This window comes from Heterocephalus glaber, unplaced genomic scaffold (assembly GCF_053883595.1).
Source record: "Heterocephalus glaber isolate CG9 unplaced genomic scaffold, H.glaber_assembly_v1.0 deba00001104, whole genome shotgun sequence".
Lineage (NCBI taxonomy): Eukaryota > Metazoa > Chordata > Mammalia > Rodentia > Bathyergidae > Heterocephalus > Heterocephalus glaber.
The window spans coordinates 4,734,691-4,752,704 of record NW_028258193.1 but is presented as its reverse complement, the minus strand read 5'-3'; the positions used below and the strand labels follow the sequence as shown (position 1 = coordinate 4,752,704).

Sequence of the window (18,014 nt, the reverse complement as noted above, 5' to 3'; positions counted from 1 at the left end):
CCTGTGAGATGTGTCCTAGAGACCAGCGACCAAGCACAGGACTGTGCAGACCGTACTCACGGTCAGCGGAGAGGAGGGAACCAGGGAAAGCATTGGTGATGGTGCCCGCTGCTTATGGGATTTGTACAGATTCAAAACAAAAGGAAACAAGCATAATGGAAAAACCTGAAGCTCCTCCCTAAAGAGGCGAACTGTAAAATATTACAGTTCTCTGAAAAGCAATAAAAAACATGGCGGTTTCAAGGAAGATGTGCACCACCTCTACAGCCTTCAGGCTGTTTGGACCATGGTGGGGTGACAGCTGCTGTGGTAAAACTCGGAAGACAGGACAGCAGACGGGCACAGGAAGGTGTGGCCAGGTGACCAGAGGCTGGGTACAAGTTCACACCCCTGTGTCACCACCGCAAACACCGCAGGCTGGCAGCTTCAACAACAGAAATCCCATCCCTGGGCTCCGGAGGGTGAAGTCCCAGAGGAAGCCTCAGGCCGACTTTGGCGGTGAGAGGAGCCTCCCTGTGGCTAGAGTCCACCTGTGGGCCTCAGGAGGACAGATCTCGCCCACAGCAGCACCCTTCATTCACTTCTCTCAAGACTGGTTATTTATGCCCAGCTCCATTCCCCCCGTGGAGCAGACAGCGGGGTTCCACTCTCGCCAGCCTCGAACTTCACCAAACCTGGCGGGGAGACAGGCACGCGGAGGACAAGGCAGCCACTGCCGTGGGCAAAGCGGGACCCGGGCACCTGACGCACCAGCCAGGGTGAGGCAAGGGGCAGAGGTGAGGGAAGGCTCCTCAGGAGGGGCTGGGGAGACCCTGGCTAGAGACAGGCGCTGGAGCATCCGGAGGCCGGTGCCTGTACCCCACTCCTCTGCACCCTGCCGCTGGAGCACGCCCACCAGCTGCAGAAGCAGAGGCAGCCGAGTCCCTCAGTGCCTTCATAAACACAGCAAAGGACTGGAAGAAAGACCCGAAGCAGAAGCTGACACGGGGCCAATGAGGGACGAGTGGACACAAATCCTAGGCAGCCAGAAAAAAAGGAGGACCTGGAGCATGAGTGGGAAAGGACCGTGGAGCCCGCCCGGTGCGGGGAGCAGGGGGTGTCTTAGCCACTTTCCCACCGTGGATGGGAAATACTCGACAGCCACAACACAGAGCAGGGTTCGCTCACCGTTTCAGGGGCCTCAGTCTAGGCGTGGTCACCGGCTTGACAGGAGGAAGAGCACAAGGACAGCGGCTCACATCGTGGGGGCCAGGAAGCGGACAGAGAGGGAGGTGCTGGGGAGGGAGACACACCCTTCCGGTCACCCCCAGTGACCTGACTCTCCTGAGCAGGCTCCGCTCCCAACAGCGCACTCAGCTAGGGATGAACCCACTGATGAGCACAGTGCCCACATGATCGGTCGCCTTCCAAAAGCCCAAGCTCTGCACACACGGCTTCGGGGGACAAAGATTCAGTGCTGCTCAGGCAGCTGTATCCACTTAGAGCCAGGTGCGCGTGGAAACCAGTACCAACTGCAACAAATCCCAGGCTCAGACCAGCCCACGCCGGCACGCCCCAGGGCTCTCTCCTCCGCCTCCCTGGGCAGGGGCACCCTGCTCTGAGCCCCGGGAAGCAGGCTCTCCTCACAGTGCACCCGGGAAGGGTGGGCAGCCCAGAGAGGAAAGTTCAACCTCGGCCTCTCAGACCCCTTTCCTCAACCGGATCCCCGCCGGCGCTGCTGTGTCCACTGGGTTAGAGAAAATCCCAGCACCAGGCCAGGTGACTCTGGGCTCTCAGGGCCTCACACGCACTCCCCCGCCTCCCATCGTCCACTCGCCCGCTCTGGCTCCCTCCCTCAAGCACTCTCAGCCCGACTTGATCATCGAACACAGAGCCCAAGCCCTCTCTTCCCCTCCCATGTTTTGTGGCTGCTGCTCTGCCTGCAGCCTCACCGCCGTGCCTGGGGCAAGCACACACTGCCCTCTCCAGCAGCTATTTACTGCCCGGCTCTCCAGAGTCCTGTCCGCGCTCACAGTGTCATGGGCCGTGGAGCCCCACACTTGGAACGCGAATAGTTCCAAAATGGTGACAGGTGTATTTCTGTCCTCTGATTCCCTCTTACCTAAAGGGAAAATCACAACTCTTCATTATGGGCCTTCTGTGCCTGAGTGTGCGCACGCGCACACACACACACACACACACACACACACACACACACACACACACGGCCCCTGGTCCTTCCTATGCCTGAACTGTCGCCAGTATGTCTCCATCTGCTCCTTTCTCATCTGCCCTCGGGCTCGTCTCGGCTTCCCTGCCCTCACTAGACTGTGTCTCCCCTCCCAGGCCGGCTGACATCCTCCTCCCCGGGCTGTCAGGGCCCTGATGCAGAGACCAGCCTTTGGGACCTGTGAGTGACCGAGCCCTGGTCTCCCCCCAACTCAGACGCCACGATCTGGTTGTGTGTGAGCTCTCCTGACCACGTGTTCCTGGGGTGCCCTCCCACCCCTTCAGCAGGCCCTGGGCATTTCGGTCTTCAGGGAAGGTTACAGTGCCTCAGTCCTCTGTGGGGCCCAGGGGAGCTCTGCAGTGCCCCATGCCTACTTTTGGGAGTCATGGGTGGAAACTGTGATGCGCCCACTCTAGAATGCAGGCTGCCTTCTGAGAAACAAACCAGCAAGTTAATCACAGGATGGGTGAGATTCTCTAGACAGATCCTTGAAAACACTCTATCTCCAGGGTCAAAGCAGAGCCAATCCTGAAAATCAGATTTCTTTCCTGGCTGTTGAGCCCTTTCACTCCCTGCGTCCACGGACACAAAAAGCTCTTGTGCCATGTGCTGCAGCAGTGTCCAGAGATTCTGTTTCTTTATCTTTTTATCCCCTACATTTATAGCCTGACTAGGTAAAGTCATCCCATTTACACCAGGACAAAAACCACTGGGCTGCAGAGAACTGAAATAAATTGCCCATGGTCACAGAGCTGGTTAATGGGAAACCAGGAACAGTCTCTCAGAGAGCCCGTTTCTCTGCCTTCTGTGCTAGCTGCCTCTCTGAGGGCGTGTGATGTCCACAAGAGAGAAGCAAAGAAAGCAAAGGTGGGTCTCCTTTCCACGCCAAGCTGAGACCTCCCTCGAGCTTCTTTAAGTTTTGCTGAAGGGAACCTTGTGGTTCTTGGGCCGCCTCCATAGCCACCCCTCCTGCAGCTCCCTGGGATCCCCGGGGATCACCCCACGGCCTGGCATGCAGAGGCAGGCGCAGGCCCAGGGCTGGGATCCTCACCTCCTGGGCGGTCACGCCAGTGGCTCCCGGGATAGGCCCTGCAGTGCCCCAGCCCGAGCCGCCCAGCTCGGGGTGAGTCCCTGTCTGCTCCCCTCCCCACCTGCGGCTTGTTTCTCACCGGACCCCAAGTCGCTGCACGATTTTCTGGCACTTAAAGGGGATCACATAAATGTGCTCGAATCAGAAAAATGAAAGAATGAATGAGAATGTAGTATGTTCCCGGTGGGGTTTTTTTCCTGCTGTTTTTGCCCCCGGGATAGCTCATGTCCTCTGACTGTTTGGGGAATTCTCCACTCCTCTTTTCCACTGCCATGACTGTGCCGCTGGTCATGGGACAAACACTGCAATTTAGACATAGCTTCCAAACACCAACCAGGGCTGCAAGGAGAATGGCCCAAGGTCCGTTAGTTTCCAACTAACTCTCTCTCTCTCACACACACACACACCCCACACACACACACGTGCGTGATTGGTGCTGGCAGGGGTAGTGGCTAATTAGACCCGTGTCACTGCTGTGTGCACTGTAGGTGAAGCCCAGGGTCCCCCGGAGATGAACACTGGGCCTGGGGTGGACGCTGGTCCCGGGAGCTGAGCCTAAGCAAGTTCTCAGCCCCATCAGTGGCTCTGAGAGCTACTCCATAGACTCCTCCCTGGCTAATCAGCCATAGCCTCTGACACTTCAGGTTAGACCCCTGATCCAGACACTAGGAAGGGGCTCACAGCACTGCAGGGGTCAATGATAAATAACTACAAGATTTCTAAAAGACTTCGAATTAATGGACCAAAGCGATCCTGAGAGACTGGCTGATACTGGAAGGACTCCAGCTGGACAGGGCAGCTCCCTGGGGTCACCGAGCTGCCCTCTGGGGCACACTGGGGGCTCAGGCTCTGGGGGTCAGGATGGAAAGCCTCGGGATCTTGTGTCCAATCAGATAAACAAACCTGCTGTTGGCCACTCCAGGTGAAAGTACTACAGAGCAGAGACATGAGAAAGCAGCTGAGCCTGAAGAGGAACTTTCCTCCGTGGGCAGAGGGGAAGTCTGAAGCCAGCCTTCAGGGACATGCTTAAACACAGGGGCTGGCCCAGCCCAGACCCAGCCAGCCACCTGCCTGGGCTGCTGTCCTCGCTCGAGCCCTGAACCACAGCCACGGGAGGGATCCTAGCGTGAGCTGCCTGCCCCAGAGTCTCTCCGACCCATGGAACCTGGAATACCAACAGGCCTGGCTGAGAAGCGGACTGGGTTGCCAGGCTGAGAGGAAAATCCAGCCACAGCCAGGCAGAGGCAACCTGCCGCATGACCTGGAGTCTATTCAGGGCAAATTACAGAAGAGCTAGTTATTACAGCTTCACTCTGGATTGCCACACCTCCCTTTAGCCCGTCCATGGAGTTGTGCAACCCTGCACCCCATAAATACAGCCTCACCCCACCCCCGGAAGCCTCTACAGGCCCAGCTCCCAGGGAGTTCTCATCCTCTCCAGCATCAGAGCCCAGCTGCTGGCCGGGCCGCCATGAGGACCCACTGCCTGCTGCTGCTCACCATCTGCTTCCTCTCCTTCCACACGGCCCCAGGTAAGCCTCAGACATGCTGGGCACTGGCCTAGGGCTGGAGACACTGGGAAGGAGAGCTGAGGACACCCCATCAGCGGGCCAAGGGGCCAGCAGCAGGACAGCAGCCTGCGTCACCAGCCAGCAGGGCTGCAAGCTGTCCCCTGGGCAGCAGAGGACACAAGAGCCCCCCAGGGACACAGGACTGAGCTGCTGCTTCAGTCTTCTGACCCCTGTGTTGTCCCTGGGACTTAGGACACTGACGCTCTGTGGGAAGGGTGCAGGAGGGCTCCTCAGAGAGGCCAGCTTCCCACCCGGAGAGAGGCACCTCGTTCCTCCCCCAGGTCACCGGGCTGCTCCCTCCTGGTGACCTGCTGCAGGCAGGGAGCCACCAACCTCCTCCAGACCCGCTCAGCCAGCACTGGGACTCGGCCCCCTGCAGGCCTCAGGGAACCACAGGCAACTGCCCCTGCCCAGGAAACCCAGGCTCCTTCTCCAGGCCAGGCCTCCACAGCTCAGGGAGGGGACTCAGGTCGAGGGATGCCAGCTCCTCTGGGACAGAGCAGCAGAGCCCCTGCTGGCGAGGAGGGGGCCCCTGCAGAGGGCTCAACCACATTCCCTCCCTGGCTCTGTCGGTCACAGTGACCAGGAGCAAGTCCCGTGTCTCTGAGCCTCAGTTTCCTCATCTGCAGCATAACACAGCTGGGGCCAAAACCACAGCTGGGAGCTCTCTGAGACCCTGTCGCGTTGCCCTATAGATCTGTCTAATTTGTCCCACTCAGGCCTCCCTTTCCCATCTGAAAACTGGGCTCAGAAGCCTCCGAAGTACTGTTCTTCATGCCGCCCATTTCATGCCCCCATCACAGAGGGAGAGAAATCCCCTCAATAAGTTGCAATGAGTTTTTCTTTAGACTAGACAGTGTCTCACAGGCCAGGTACTGGGAGCCCCACTCTGTGCTTGACTTCTGCTTTGATTTTGTGGGTGAGTCTCTACTGAGTAACAAGGAGACATTCCTTCCTTACAACCTAAACTCAAAAGAGTCAACACAGCCTGCCTAACATCATGAGCTTTCATTTTCATCTGCAACATCTCCACGTGCTCAGAGACCATCACTCTAAGCTCCCCCTGCCAGGTACTGCACCTCATGCCACCTGCCCTTGGCCCCCTTGACTCAGGGCTATGTCTGTCTGGTGCCCTGGCCATCTGCATTTGCACCAGGACAAAGCTGACTTTAGAAAGCAGGGTGTGGGGGAGCAGATAGTTGGCCAGACAGCATGTATGACTGCAGGAGGACAAAGAACCCTTGTCTGCATTTGTGGACAAATAACTTGGCATGTCATGTGACCAATGATTGGCAGCTCAGGGGCTCCAATCCTGGCCTAAAATCCCCATGCAGCCCACAGGGACACCCCGGGCTTGGGGGTGGCAGATGCTGGGAGGAGGCCATGGAGGAGTACACAGGAATCCTCCAAGGCCTTGTGGGCAGGACACACACCTGGGTTTGGCTGAGCCCTAGGGACCCTGGCTGGGAGGAGGAAGGGTGGAAAGTGGCTTTATGAGGGCTATGGTCTGTCTAGAGGCCGACTGGTTGTGCGGCAGCAGATTAGAGACAAATGTGAGGTGAGCAGGGGAAGAAACGGGGCCGCTAGGACCCTTCTATCAGCACAGCTATGCTCCTGCAGCCGCGGCATGAAGTCTGCCATTGGCCTTTTGTTGGTACCCACCACGGGAGGAGTCCACCTGCTCCAGCTCCCACCCCACACACTGGCAACGAACCAGTGGGCCTCCCCTGACCGGGAAAGGGCACTTGCTGACTTAACCCAGCCCACGGGGCTCTGATGAGCAAATTCCCGATCCAGGACTGCTCTGGAGTCCATGCCAACTGCCAGTACTGTGACCTTCGCACCAGAGCTGCACAGTCGCAGCAAATGCTAGGAAGCCTAGACCTGGGACCGGCATCTGAGTCTCCCTCACACACGGGTTTAATTGGCTGCTTCCCTGCACCCCAAACCCTGGCCTCTCTGCTGGAGCCTGCTCTGATGCCTGCTGTGCCCAGCCAGTCTGGGGGCGCCAAGAGGCCCAGGTCTTCTTCCAAACCCTCCTTTGTCCTTGGCAATCCATACCTGACGGTGGCTTAGTCCAAGATACCTATTTTCCAGTGAGTGCTTCCAAATCTCCCTGGTAACATTTTCGCTGAGTTGTGATTGCATCGCACAAAGCCCATCTCAGGGCCAGCAGGAGGCTGTTGGTTGCTTTAAAGCAGAGAAACGGAGGACCAGGAGGTCCACTGCCGATGGCCTCGCTGGCGAACGTTCATTCGCACGCTCTTTCCCTTTCTGTATCTCAGTCAAAAACGACTTCTTAAGAAATTTTATTTTCATGGCTTTTTTTATATAAAGACAAAAGACTTCAAAGCAACTTCATCCTTGAGGCATGTTGGTCACTCTCCCTGTGTTAGGGCGTACCTCCCCTGGGTGGCAGGGAGGCCCTTGTCAGCCCTTCCTCATGCCAGCGGTTTGCACTGTGATGGCACCGTGGAAATCGAGCCTGCTGTGTGCTCCTTGCTACAAGGCACTCTTCCCTCTGCCCTGCTCTCCCCCACGAGCCAGTGACACGTACATCCCAGCCCCTTCCTGCTGCGTGATCACGACCGCCCTTCACGGACCCGACAGCTCTTCTTACGCCTGAGCAGCAGAGTAGCTGCTGTCACTGTCGCAGAAGCAGGATCACGGCCGGCTGGCCGTCTGGCCTAACTGGCCTCACAAGGGTGCGTCCCGTGGAGACGGCCCGGCCCCGCTTCCCTGAGTCGCCTGCGCCGCACGCCTCTCGCCCAGCTCTCCTCTCCCTGCCTCTGGGTCACCGATTCTGATAACATCGCACCGTCCAGCTCCGCCAGGACCAGGGCGAGAAGCAGCACCCACCGGGCGGGGGCGGGGATCTGGGACAGGCGAGGAGCAGACGTGGCGCGCGTTACCCAGGCTCAGCGCGCTCTGGACAGCACCGACCCGCGCAGGTCTGAGCCGGCGCTGAGGCTGCACAGCGGAGCTGGAGCTCTGGGGCCTGAGAACGGCCTTCCCAGGAGAAACTGCTAATTTTTACTTTCTGAATTACTAAAAACAGCATGCATTCAGAAGGCTCACCAGACACGGGTGGACAGCTTCCTGACCCTGTGCAGCGGGCACCCCGTGACCCCGAGGCAGAGCCAGAGAGAGCACTTTGCAGCCTGCGGCACCCTGAGCCTGCTAAGTCCCGGCCTCTCCGCCCAGGGGACCCAAACTGGCCTGGGTCACTCCCTGCGCCTCCCACTGTCAGCACCCACTGTCCACGTGACGGCAGGGTGGTTTGTGTGTTTAAACGGGCAAAATAAGGCTATTTGCCCCTATTTCTATACCCTGGAAGGCAGAATTGCTGGGTCTCAGGATATGCACATATTCAAATTTAATAGATAACGAATGAATGTTAAACTGTTCTCCAAAATTATTTACATTAATTTATTATATTCCCTTGATGAGGAAGAGTTCCCACACAATCCTCAACACTAGATAAAATTGACTCCTTTTAAGTTTTAGCCAGCTAGTGAGCTGTAGTGAGCTCAATCGCATTAGTTTTAATTTGCATTCCCCAATAGCAAGTTGAGCACTTTGGCATATAGTTACTAGGCATGTGGATATCTTTTGTGAAATGTTATTTGTGTTTTATCCACATTTTCTATCAGATTTTCTGTCTTCATGTATGGATTTGTGGTGGCTCTTTTTATATTCTCGACTAAGTCCTTTGTTATAGGGAATTCAAATATCACCTCTTACCTTGTGTCTTTATTGTTTCCTCTTTTAATGGAGATTTTTCATCAAGATTTTAGTGTAAACGGAAGTGATATATCTTTTCCTTTGGGGTTAGTGTGTTTCTATCCTAAGAAATCTTTCTTTAGCTCAAAAACATGAACAGTTATCAGTATTGGCTTCTAAAAGCATATGGTTATCCTTTTACACCCGAGCTTAATCCACCTGGCAAAGGGCGTGTGTGTGTGTGTGTGTGTGTGTGTGTGCGCGCATGCATGTGTGTGTGTGCGTGTGCACGCATTATGAAGTAAGGGTCAGGTTGTTTTTTCTGGCATGAGAACCCCATTGCCATAACTGAGGAGACTTTCACACTGGCCCGCTGACCCACTGCTGTCCTCCATCAACTCTCTACACACAGACCTCCGTCTACCTTTTCCTTGTCTCGAGTGTCTGTCCGTGTGTCCTGTGTCATCACCACACCATCTTAATTACAGTGGCTCTGTAATTAGTAATCCTGTAAAGCAAGTCCTCCCACCCTCTTCTCCAAAGTGCCTTGGCCATGCTTAGCCCTTTGATTCTCCGAACAGACTTTACAATCAGCTTGTCAAGTAGCACTGAAGGGATCTCTTGAGATTTTTAAGGTATCGTGTTGAATCTGAAGATTAACTTGGAGTTCGATCCCCGGTACCAAAAAAAAGAGAGAGAGAGAGAGAAAATTGACATTTGAAATATATTCTTCAAATGTTTAAACATAGCATTTTCACTTTTCTAGGTCTTCGTTAATTTATTTCAAATTGTGTCTTCCCTTTGATGAGAAGTATTGCTTATGTTTCCTTAGATTTATAACAAGGCCCTGACATACTATGCCTTTCTATATGATGCTTTTATATTAATACCATTTTGGTGTGGGTCAAATCTGTCACAGGAGAAGGCAAATGTCACAAGAGCGACTTTGGTGCTTGGTGACATCAGTGCACGGAGAGCAGCACAGAGACCCCCACGGGAAGGGCCCAGCATTCTCCACAGAGGCTCCCTGGGCTCCCTGACCCGGCAGCCTCAGGCTCAGCTGGGACCTTGTCAGAAACGGAAGTGGCCGCCCCGTGCTGACCCTACACCTCAGAAACCCAGGGAACAGGCAGGGCTGCTGTGCTTTCACAGCCTTCAGGAGGCTCCGACACCTGCAGGAACTCGAAAACCACTGGCCCAGCAGTTTCACACATGAGATTCATCTCAGTTTTACTTTGATGCAACCACATAGGCCCCATGGTTTTCCTGCCGGTAAGGAAAAGGCGTGCATTCCTTGGAGGATTAAGCGAACTTGTGAGTGTGTGAGTCACTTGCCAAAGGGAAAACAGCCAGGCTGAGAAGGTTAGAGGTGGGACACAGTGGTCTCCTCAGCTTCAGACCGGAGAAGCTGGCCACAGACAGGTGGGATACTGGAAACAATCACACTCTACATTAGTTCTAGGACAGATAACACAACTAAGCACCTGAGGATGGAGCTCATCACTGTTTTGTTTGTATAGATAATGTAATAGGCTCTTGAAGCTAATCCCAGGAGTTAGTTCTCGTTAGCTACCTTGACACTCTCTCAAGCTGCACCATGGTGAGGTGGAATGGGAACTGGGGAGGGGGACGGGGTCCTGCCATCCTTTCCCGGCTTTCACATGGCTGGCTGCCTGCCCTGGGGACACCTCAGGACCTCAGTTTCTCCATCTGGGGAGCAGGTGGAGGAGAAGGTGAATTACAGGAGCTCTGACATCCGTGTCGCCCCTGGAAAGCTGAATTCTGTTTGGGCCCTCCTCACTGCACCCAGACAGTGAGAGAGAGAACATCATTCACTGGAGAAAGAGATAAGCAACTTCATTATTGAGAAAAACAAAGACTAGGAAAGATTGCCGACCTTCACGATTTACGGGAACTGTCAAACCTTTGGTTCCATATGTCTTCCTAGCAACTGGTAATCCCTTGAAGGGGGGGGCGGGGGCAGACTGAGCATTCCCTCAGAATCTGGCCAGCTCTGAAAGCCTCCCAGCAAAGGAGACAAAGCTGGACCTGGACACAGCAGGAGAGTGCGGTTGACCAGGATCCTACTGGAGGTCAACACTCTGTAGCTATGAAGACACAGGGCAATCCTGGACACCGTCTGTATGATCAGTATGCTGTGGAGGAACCCATGAGCTGGGACCAGGAGATGCTCCATGTGAGCAGCCAAGTAGCCTTGGCCCAAGATGCTTCTCTGACTGAGGGGCTGGATAGGGGAACCAGAATGATGACTCTCCTTAGTCTGTATTCGATCGCAGTGCACCAGAACATTCTGTGGTCCTGAAAGCTTTCTACATGTGCACTACCCATGCAGGAGGCAGGAGCCATGTGTGGCTACTGAAATCCCAATTCGTTTAAATGTGAGCAGCACCACTGAGCTACTTGCTGCCACATCGAGCAACATGGCTCTACAATAAGCAAACCAAAACAAACAAAGCACCTTTGCTCTAGGTCACTGAGATATACCTGGGATGCCTCACGCTTGCTCCTGCCTCAGTCTTGAGAAAGCCCCCTGGAAAATTTGAAGGACTGTGGACACGATTGGGAGGGTCTAGAAATGAGGCATTGAGAAAAGTGAGGGAAAGTAAAATTACTCAAAATTAAATAGTGATTAGACTTAACTGCACAGAGCAGGAAAAGAGCCCCTGGATAAAAGTTCCTGAAAGGAACTCCGTCAGTATGGAGAGCATCTTTCCAACAAGCACACAGGAAGTCAGAGTCTCCTGCCTCCTAGCGTGGTGATGACCTACTGTGGTAGACTGTGCAGACCACACAAACTCCTACAGACCAGGGGCCTTAAGCTGCAGAAATGCATCTCCTCACAGCTCTGAAGGCCGGAAGGCTGAGGTCACGAATGCTAATACGGTTGGCTTCTGCTGAGGCCTCTCTCCTTGGCTTGTGGATGCACCTTCTCCACATCCTCACTCATCTTCCCTCCCAGTGGTCTGTGTCCCCAACTCTTCTTACAAGGACACCAGCCATACTGAATAAGCCCACCCTAATGACCTCCTTTGGCCCAATTAACCTTTCATTGGCCCTAGCTCCACATAGTGTGTCACCGAGATAATGGAGGTTAGGACTTCAATCTAGGAATTTTGAGGGGATGGGAGTCAGCCTACATCAACCAGCAACGACAGGGGCAAAACAGTAGCCTGACGGTCACCCACCGGGCATGTCAGAGAGTGACTTTGCTCCCTACTGGATACACAGAAGACTAGTCTATCAATCTTCTATTTATGAGGTTCTGTGACACTAGGCAGAAAGCAGAATAAATTCCAAGTGGAGAAACCTATGAAGTCTTTATAGAGGAACCATAACTTCATCCTGACAGTAAAGGATCATAGGGTTCAGCAGAAACAGTGGTGTAGAAGGCATAGGAGCTGGGATTTAAGTCAGAGGGATCTGTATGACCAAAGTCACTGAGGTGGGAATGTGTAGAGTGTGTTTATGGCCAAGCAACCACTTCAGCATTTGGAAAATAGAGGACATGAATTTGGGGGAAAGTGAAAAGGAGTAGGAGACTTATTTGGGGAGTAACTTTAGTTCTCTGCATATCTTAAAGGCTCTGGATGAAAGGAAATCCCATCGGGCCCTGGAGTTCTTCCTTGGCAAGCGAACTCTTCAAGGGCCTAATTTTATTAACAGCCCCAAAGATCAATTATCCGCAATCTCTTTGCAAGAGACGATTCTCTTGCATGCTTGGCCTCTTGTCTGTCCTCCCTTCCCAAAATCTTCCAAAGTCAGGGCAGCTCCAAGCCAGGAGTCTGAAGCGCATCTGTTCCCTCCCTGCAGGGGCTGGTCTCACAAGTCTTGGCCACCGACCAGACCACTACCAATGTGTGAAGAATGGGGGATTCTGTCTCTACTCTGCCTGCCCCGTGTACTCCAAAATTGTCGGCACCTGCTACAGTGGGAAGGCCAAGTGCTGCACCTGAGCTGGAGTGGCTGGACAGAGCACAGAAGCCAGCCAAAGGGTTTTAAATACTTGTTTTAATAAAGAAAAACATTTTGGGAAAGTGCCTCCTTGCATGAAACTGCATCTCGGTTTGGAAAAGGTTAAGATAATCTGGGGTTAGAACACAGGGCTTAGAAGGAGAGACAGGCCCAGTCACAGAGTTTGCCTGGTCCAGCGGAAAGATTGCCAGGGCATAGAGGATGTCACTTTCACCTCGTTTCAGCATCAGTCCCGACAAGTGAGCGATGCCGAGGGTCCCTTTGAGATCAAGGCTATGTGCTGAGGTCAGTGGACACAGCTGAGGGCCTGGTAGAGCCTGGCATAGGTGCACCCCAAATTCTGGGATCTCAAAGAGTGTACATCTGCAGAGCCAAGGCTGTGGCCCCCTCTTTCTAGGCTAGAGTCATGGGTGGCTTCACCTTAGCTGTGCGAACCTCTTCTGTGACCACTGAAAGCTTCTGATACCCAGGCATGGTGGACATACCTGTAATCCCATTACTCTGGAGGCTGACATAGGGGATTGTGAGTTTGAGGCCACTTTGTGCTATATAGCAAGTTCAAGTCCAGCCTGGGACATAGAAAAAGATCCTATCTCAAAACAGATCAGCATTCTGTACTCCACCGCAATTACAAAACCTAACCACACATCACAAGGTATGATGACGGCTCAGCCACATGTGCCTCTCGGTCCTGCCTTCTGCTGGGCCCACCGGCAGCCCTGGGAGGGGAGAAGTGGTCACCAGTCACCTCTCTTTACCCAACAAAGCTATTAATGCTCTGAATGATGAGGCACACAATGCTGTTTTCTCCCTAATCTGTGACAGCAATTTCACTTCCACTTCTGTCAGTCATAAGCATAAGTGAAGACTGCCTGCTATAAATGCACATGTCAGCAGCCCCAGAGACGGACATGCTGCCCTGTTCCACTTCCCACAGGGAAAGGCGGAGAGGAAAGATGCTGGCGACTGTGATGGACACTAACTCTACCCAGGCACACCGGGTACCTCAGACACGAGTGGTTTCTTTGGGTGTCCAGCCTCTTTCTTGTCTTGAAAACCTAAGAAGCAATGCAAGGCCAGTCTGCTCTGAGAAGAATGTCGAGTTGGCAGGAGTAGAGTCCACAGTGTTTTAGTTCTTTCTCCCCATAACTTCCTTGGCCTTCAGGACCACATATATACAACTTCTGTACACACCCAACTCTAAGGCCTTGTGGGTCAGCAAATGGCCAGGTCACCATGATCAAAAGAAAACGACTCGCAGTATAACTGTTCAGTAGTACAACACTGTTCTTCTCAAAAAATGTCACCATGCCCCGATGTACAGGCCCTGAGTCTATAAGTGGCTTACATCTACTAATTGACTAAGGACCTATAACTCTCTCGCTTTTCTAAATCAAGAACTAGCTTTCCTAATTTGACTTAGAACTTTTCTGCTATACAAATGTCAACATAAATAAAAATAAAAAATCAGAGAGACCCAGAATGTGGGAAAAAATCTTCACCTGCTCTTCCTCAGACAAAGGTCTACTATCTTGAATCCATAAAGAACTTAAAAAGATCAGACCTCCCAAATTTAAAGACCCAATCCAAAAATTGGCAGCTGAAATGAACAGCCATTTCTCAGATAAAGAAGTAGAAATAGCAAATAAATACATGAAAAAATGTTCAACATCACTGGTCATTCGAGAGATGCAGATGAAAACAACGCTGAGATTCCACCTCACGCCAGAAAGAATGGCTGCTATCATGAAATCAACCAATAACAAATGCTGGCGGGGGTGTGGGGAAAGAGGAACCCTGCTCCACTGCTGGTGGGAGTGTAGAATGGTGCAACCACTGTGGAAATCAGTATGGAGATTCCTCAAAGAACTAGGACTGGAAATCCCATTTGACCCCGCTATTCCACTGCTGGGGATCTTCCCCAAAGAATTAAAAAGAGTCATACCACAGTGATATATGTGCACCCATGTTCATAGCAGCACAGTTTGTAATAGCTAAAACTTGGAAACAGCCCAAATGCCCATCAACTGGAGACTGGATAAAGAAAATGTGGTTTTTTTATAAAATGGAGTACAACTCAGCCATAAAAAATGAGAAATTAGAGACATTTATAGCTAAGTGGATGCACAATGAGGTGATACTCTTAAGTGAAATAAATAGGACACACATGTGTAAATACTGAATAGTTTCTCTGGTATGAGAAACTGAAAGTGTAAATAAGGACTAAATGTATAATAGGTAATGTGAAATAGGAAGAAAAGGGGCAAAGGGGAAGGAAGTGGGAGGGCTAGGGGAAAGGATAGAAGGGAATGGGATTAATATGAGAAAATGGAAAAATAGGAACAAAATCTTTGTAAATAGGGAGGACTGGAGGGGTTGAAGGGAGGGCTGGGCAAGGGTGAAAAATAAGAACCAAGAGAGACTATGTAAAGGTGCAAATTTCCAATGATGAATGTCATTATATTGTATACCTAAAATGTACCAATGATTAGAATGAATAATCGAAAATGTAAAATAGGAAGAAAAGGTCCAAAGGGGTAGGGGTAGTGGGAGGGGCAGGGGAAAGGAAAGAAGGGAAAGGAAAAATGATGAGAAATGGAAAAAATGGAAATAAAGTCTTTGTAAATAGGGAAGGGTGGAGGGTGTGAAGGGAGGGCTAGGAATGGGGAAAAAATAAGAACCAAGATGCATTATGTAAAGGTACAATTCCCAATGAGAAATGTAATTGTGTTGTATACCTACAATGTACCAATAAAAGAATTTAATACAAAAAAAAAATCAGAGAGAAAATCTCCAAAGAATACAGATCTTTACAGGGAAATGGCAAAGCATTACAAAGAGACTATATATTTTTATGCATGCCATAGTAATCCTTGGGCATATTCAGAGAGGTGGAAGCAAAGGGAAGATTTTTAAAGACAAAAGTGAACCAGATTACATCAAATATTTAGAAATATGGAAATAGACCAGTCTCAAGGAATTGCCTCTACAGTCTGAAGAGGATTGGGGAGCTGAAAATGTAACAGTGAGGCTGGCAGGCTGGAGATTCAGGAAGGAGTGCAGTTTGACTGCAAGGGCACTCGGCTAGCAGGATTCATTCTCTACACAGAAATCCATGTTCACACTATCACGTTCTTCAGATGATTGATCTCCATCCACATTATGAAGTACAATCTGCTTTGCAAAGTGTCTACCAATTTAATTGCAAAGATTTTATTTCATACACTTTATGATGTTGTGACATTGCAAAAAGAAAAGAATAACCGATCTGGCTAGGGAGAGTGTGGGCTTCCCAGGGCCAGCCGGTTCTTAGAGGACCATGCCTGAGACACACAGACTCTGCTGGCCAAGCTGACCTGCTCTCTGGGATCCACACCCTCTGGAGACAGTGTTTCTCTGCCTTAATCATCCAGATCCAAGTGCAAGGGAATGAGGGACCATCTGATAGGCCAAAGTTCACATAAAAGATCCAAACCAGTCTGTCCTAAACTGGTCAACCTGCTCTTCCTGAGGAAATCCCAGCAGAGGCGATGGTCTCCTCACAGCCTAGCTCTGGGTTTCTGCCTCCTGACCACCCGTTGCTACTCCATGCCGCACTGCACTACCTCCAGGCCTCCCAGTTCTGTGACCTCTGAGGATAATAAACCTAGCTCATCTGAGCCTCTTCTATGCCCTCTTGGGGAACCAACTGACTCACCATGACAGGAGAAAATACAAAACAAATATCAACCTCATCCAAAGTACACTTTACCAGAAACATCCAAAGTAATGTTTGCACAAAGATGTGGCTTTGTGGACCAGCCAAGTTGACAAATTTAACTTTTGTAGAGCAAGAACACCCAGGAGGCACACATCCTGGTGGGCAGGCTCCACCCACCATGCTGGTAAATAAAAATTTCTCACCAGCATGATCATTCCATGTACAAATCCACAATTGGCTTTGCCTTTCAAAGAAAAGCTTATCAGGAAAACAGATCTTCCGATAAAACATCTTAGGATGCACAGCCTGCCTGCCTAGAACCCTAGAACACAACATGGATCTTTATCCTTCAATGTAAATACATAACCAAGAATAACAAGACAGCAGGGAAATCCAGCATGTGATGGGGGAAGCCACATTACACAAGTACAAATCACCTCTGAAAAAGTCATCCATAAGGCCAAAATAAAATACTCTAGAAGATTAGAGATTAGAAAGAAGATATTAGCCATTTCAGAGCTATTAAAGAAAAAAATTCAAATAAAACCTTAAATAATGAATTTAAGTGACTGCAAAAAAGTCAAAAGATGAAAAAAGTGAATAAAGAGGTAAAATACACTGATGAGATCATCGAGAAAGTTCTCTCATTAAATGAGTTACAGAAAGAAAAGATAGAATAAAGTTACAAGAATTAATTATCAAAGAAATATGAAATAAATTTTCCCAAAGATAAAGAAACATAATTTCTGAATTGAAAAATTCTATCAGATGCCATGGCAGGCACTGGCATGAACAAAGAGTAACATTCAGGTACATCTTCACAAAATTTCAAAACATGTACTAAAAAGGGAAGACCTTAAACTTTCTAAAGAGAAAGAAAATACAGGATGTTCCACCAAGGCACGTAAATCATTTTGGCATCAAATGATCATAGCTAAATACATTAAATTTTCTCAAGAAAAATGATGTTGAAGTTAGAATCCATGTGAGCCAATATATCGGTCATGTAAGTGCAAAATTGGATGTTTTTCAACATAAAAGGACTAGAAATTTTTGCTATTACTACATACTGTCTCTAAGGAACAGTCCAGAGGATGCCCTTTCACCAAATTGAAGAGGAATTTATTAAAAACAGAAGAGATTGTGTAGCGAAAGGCAGCTGCCTCATCTTTCCTAGAGCGTATTTATTAATAGGGGCTGAACTGCAGAGACTGGATGGCCCCTTCAGTTCAACTGTGGGCTGCTCTTTCTTCAATAGCAAGTGAGCAGAACTGATATGTGTCACTCCCAGGAAGAGCAAATGTAGGCCTCTTTCTCATTTCCCTGGGGGGTTGATGAATAGTTTTCTAAGGCATAGGTAATGACACAACTGTCAGCAAGCGAAGCCTGCATCCTGAACAGTGGTAAAAACAAGCTCCCTAATTACTAGAATGATCCTTAGTGAGCTATGATGGGGGTGGGTGGCCTTGAAGTCATTAAATTTTGAGGATTTATTTGCAATCGTGGCTAAAGTTGCCCTAACTCTAGATATAGGCCCATAGCAGTCTGTAGTGACAGACTGATAAAAAGTGAAGTTCCCAGCTGGGAACTGCACAGACCTAAGGAACCAGTAGAGCAAACTGAAGCATGAACTTGATGTTCTAGAACAGGTGACAGTTGACCCTCTGGACCTGTTGGATCTGTACTAGCCCATTCCACCAACCATGAGTCACATGCCTTACAGAAAGA

General features: G+C 50.6%; 1 protein-coding gene and 1 long non-coding RNA gene across 5 annotated transcripts in view; one reads left to right on the top strand and one right to left on the bottom strand.

Moving 5' to 3' along the window:
* LOC106008123 (uncharacterized) overlaps positions 1-18,014 on the bottom strand; it is a 54,988-nt gene that overhangs the window by 14,626 nt on the left and 22,348 nt on the right. For 2 of the 4 annotated variants that reach the window (XR_015450884.1, XR_001182634.3), the window contains 2 exons: positions 2,102-9,253; positions 1,168-1,274 (listed from right to left, as the gene is read on the bottom strand). This is a non-coding gene — a long non-coding RNA (uncharacterized LOC106008123). The other 2 variants (XR_015450885.1, XR_015450883.1) reach the window with 1 other exon arrangement.
* Positions 4,653-12,648, top strand: Defb1 (defensin beta 1). The gene is made up of 2 exons (XM_004869592.4): positions 4,653-4,831; positions 12,425-12,648. The coding sequence occupies exons 1-2, from the start codon at positions 4,771-4,773 to the stop codon at positions 12,565-12,567; spliced, it is 204 nt and encodes a 67-aa protein (XP_004869649.1). The 5' UTR covers positions 4,653-4,770; the 3' UTR covers positions 12,568-12,648.

Bases quoted from the DNA above. Each gene is read 5' to 3' on its own strand.
- Defb1 (XM_004869592.4), top strand. From the start codon at position 4,771: ATGAGGACCCACTGCCTGCTGCTGCTCACCATCTGCTTCCTCTCCTTC. The intron at 4,832-12,424 runs GTAAGCCTCAGA...CCCTCCCTGCAG, and splicing joins CTCCTTCCACACGGCCCCAG to GGGCTGGTCTCACAAGTCTT.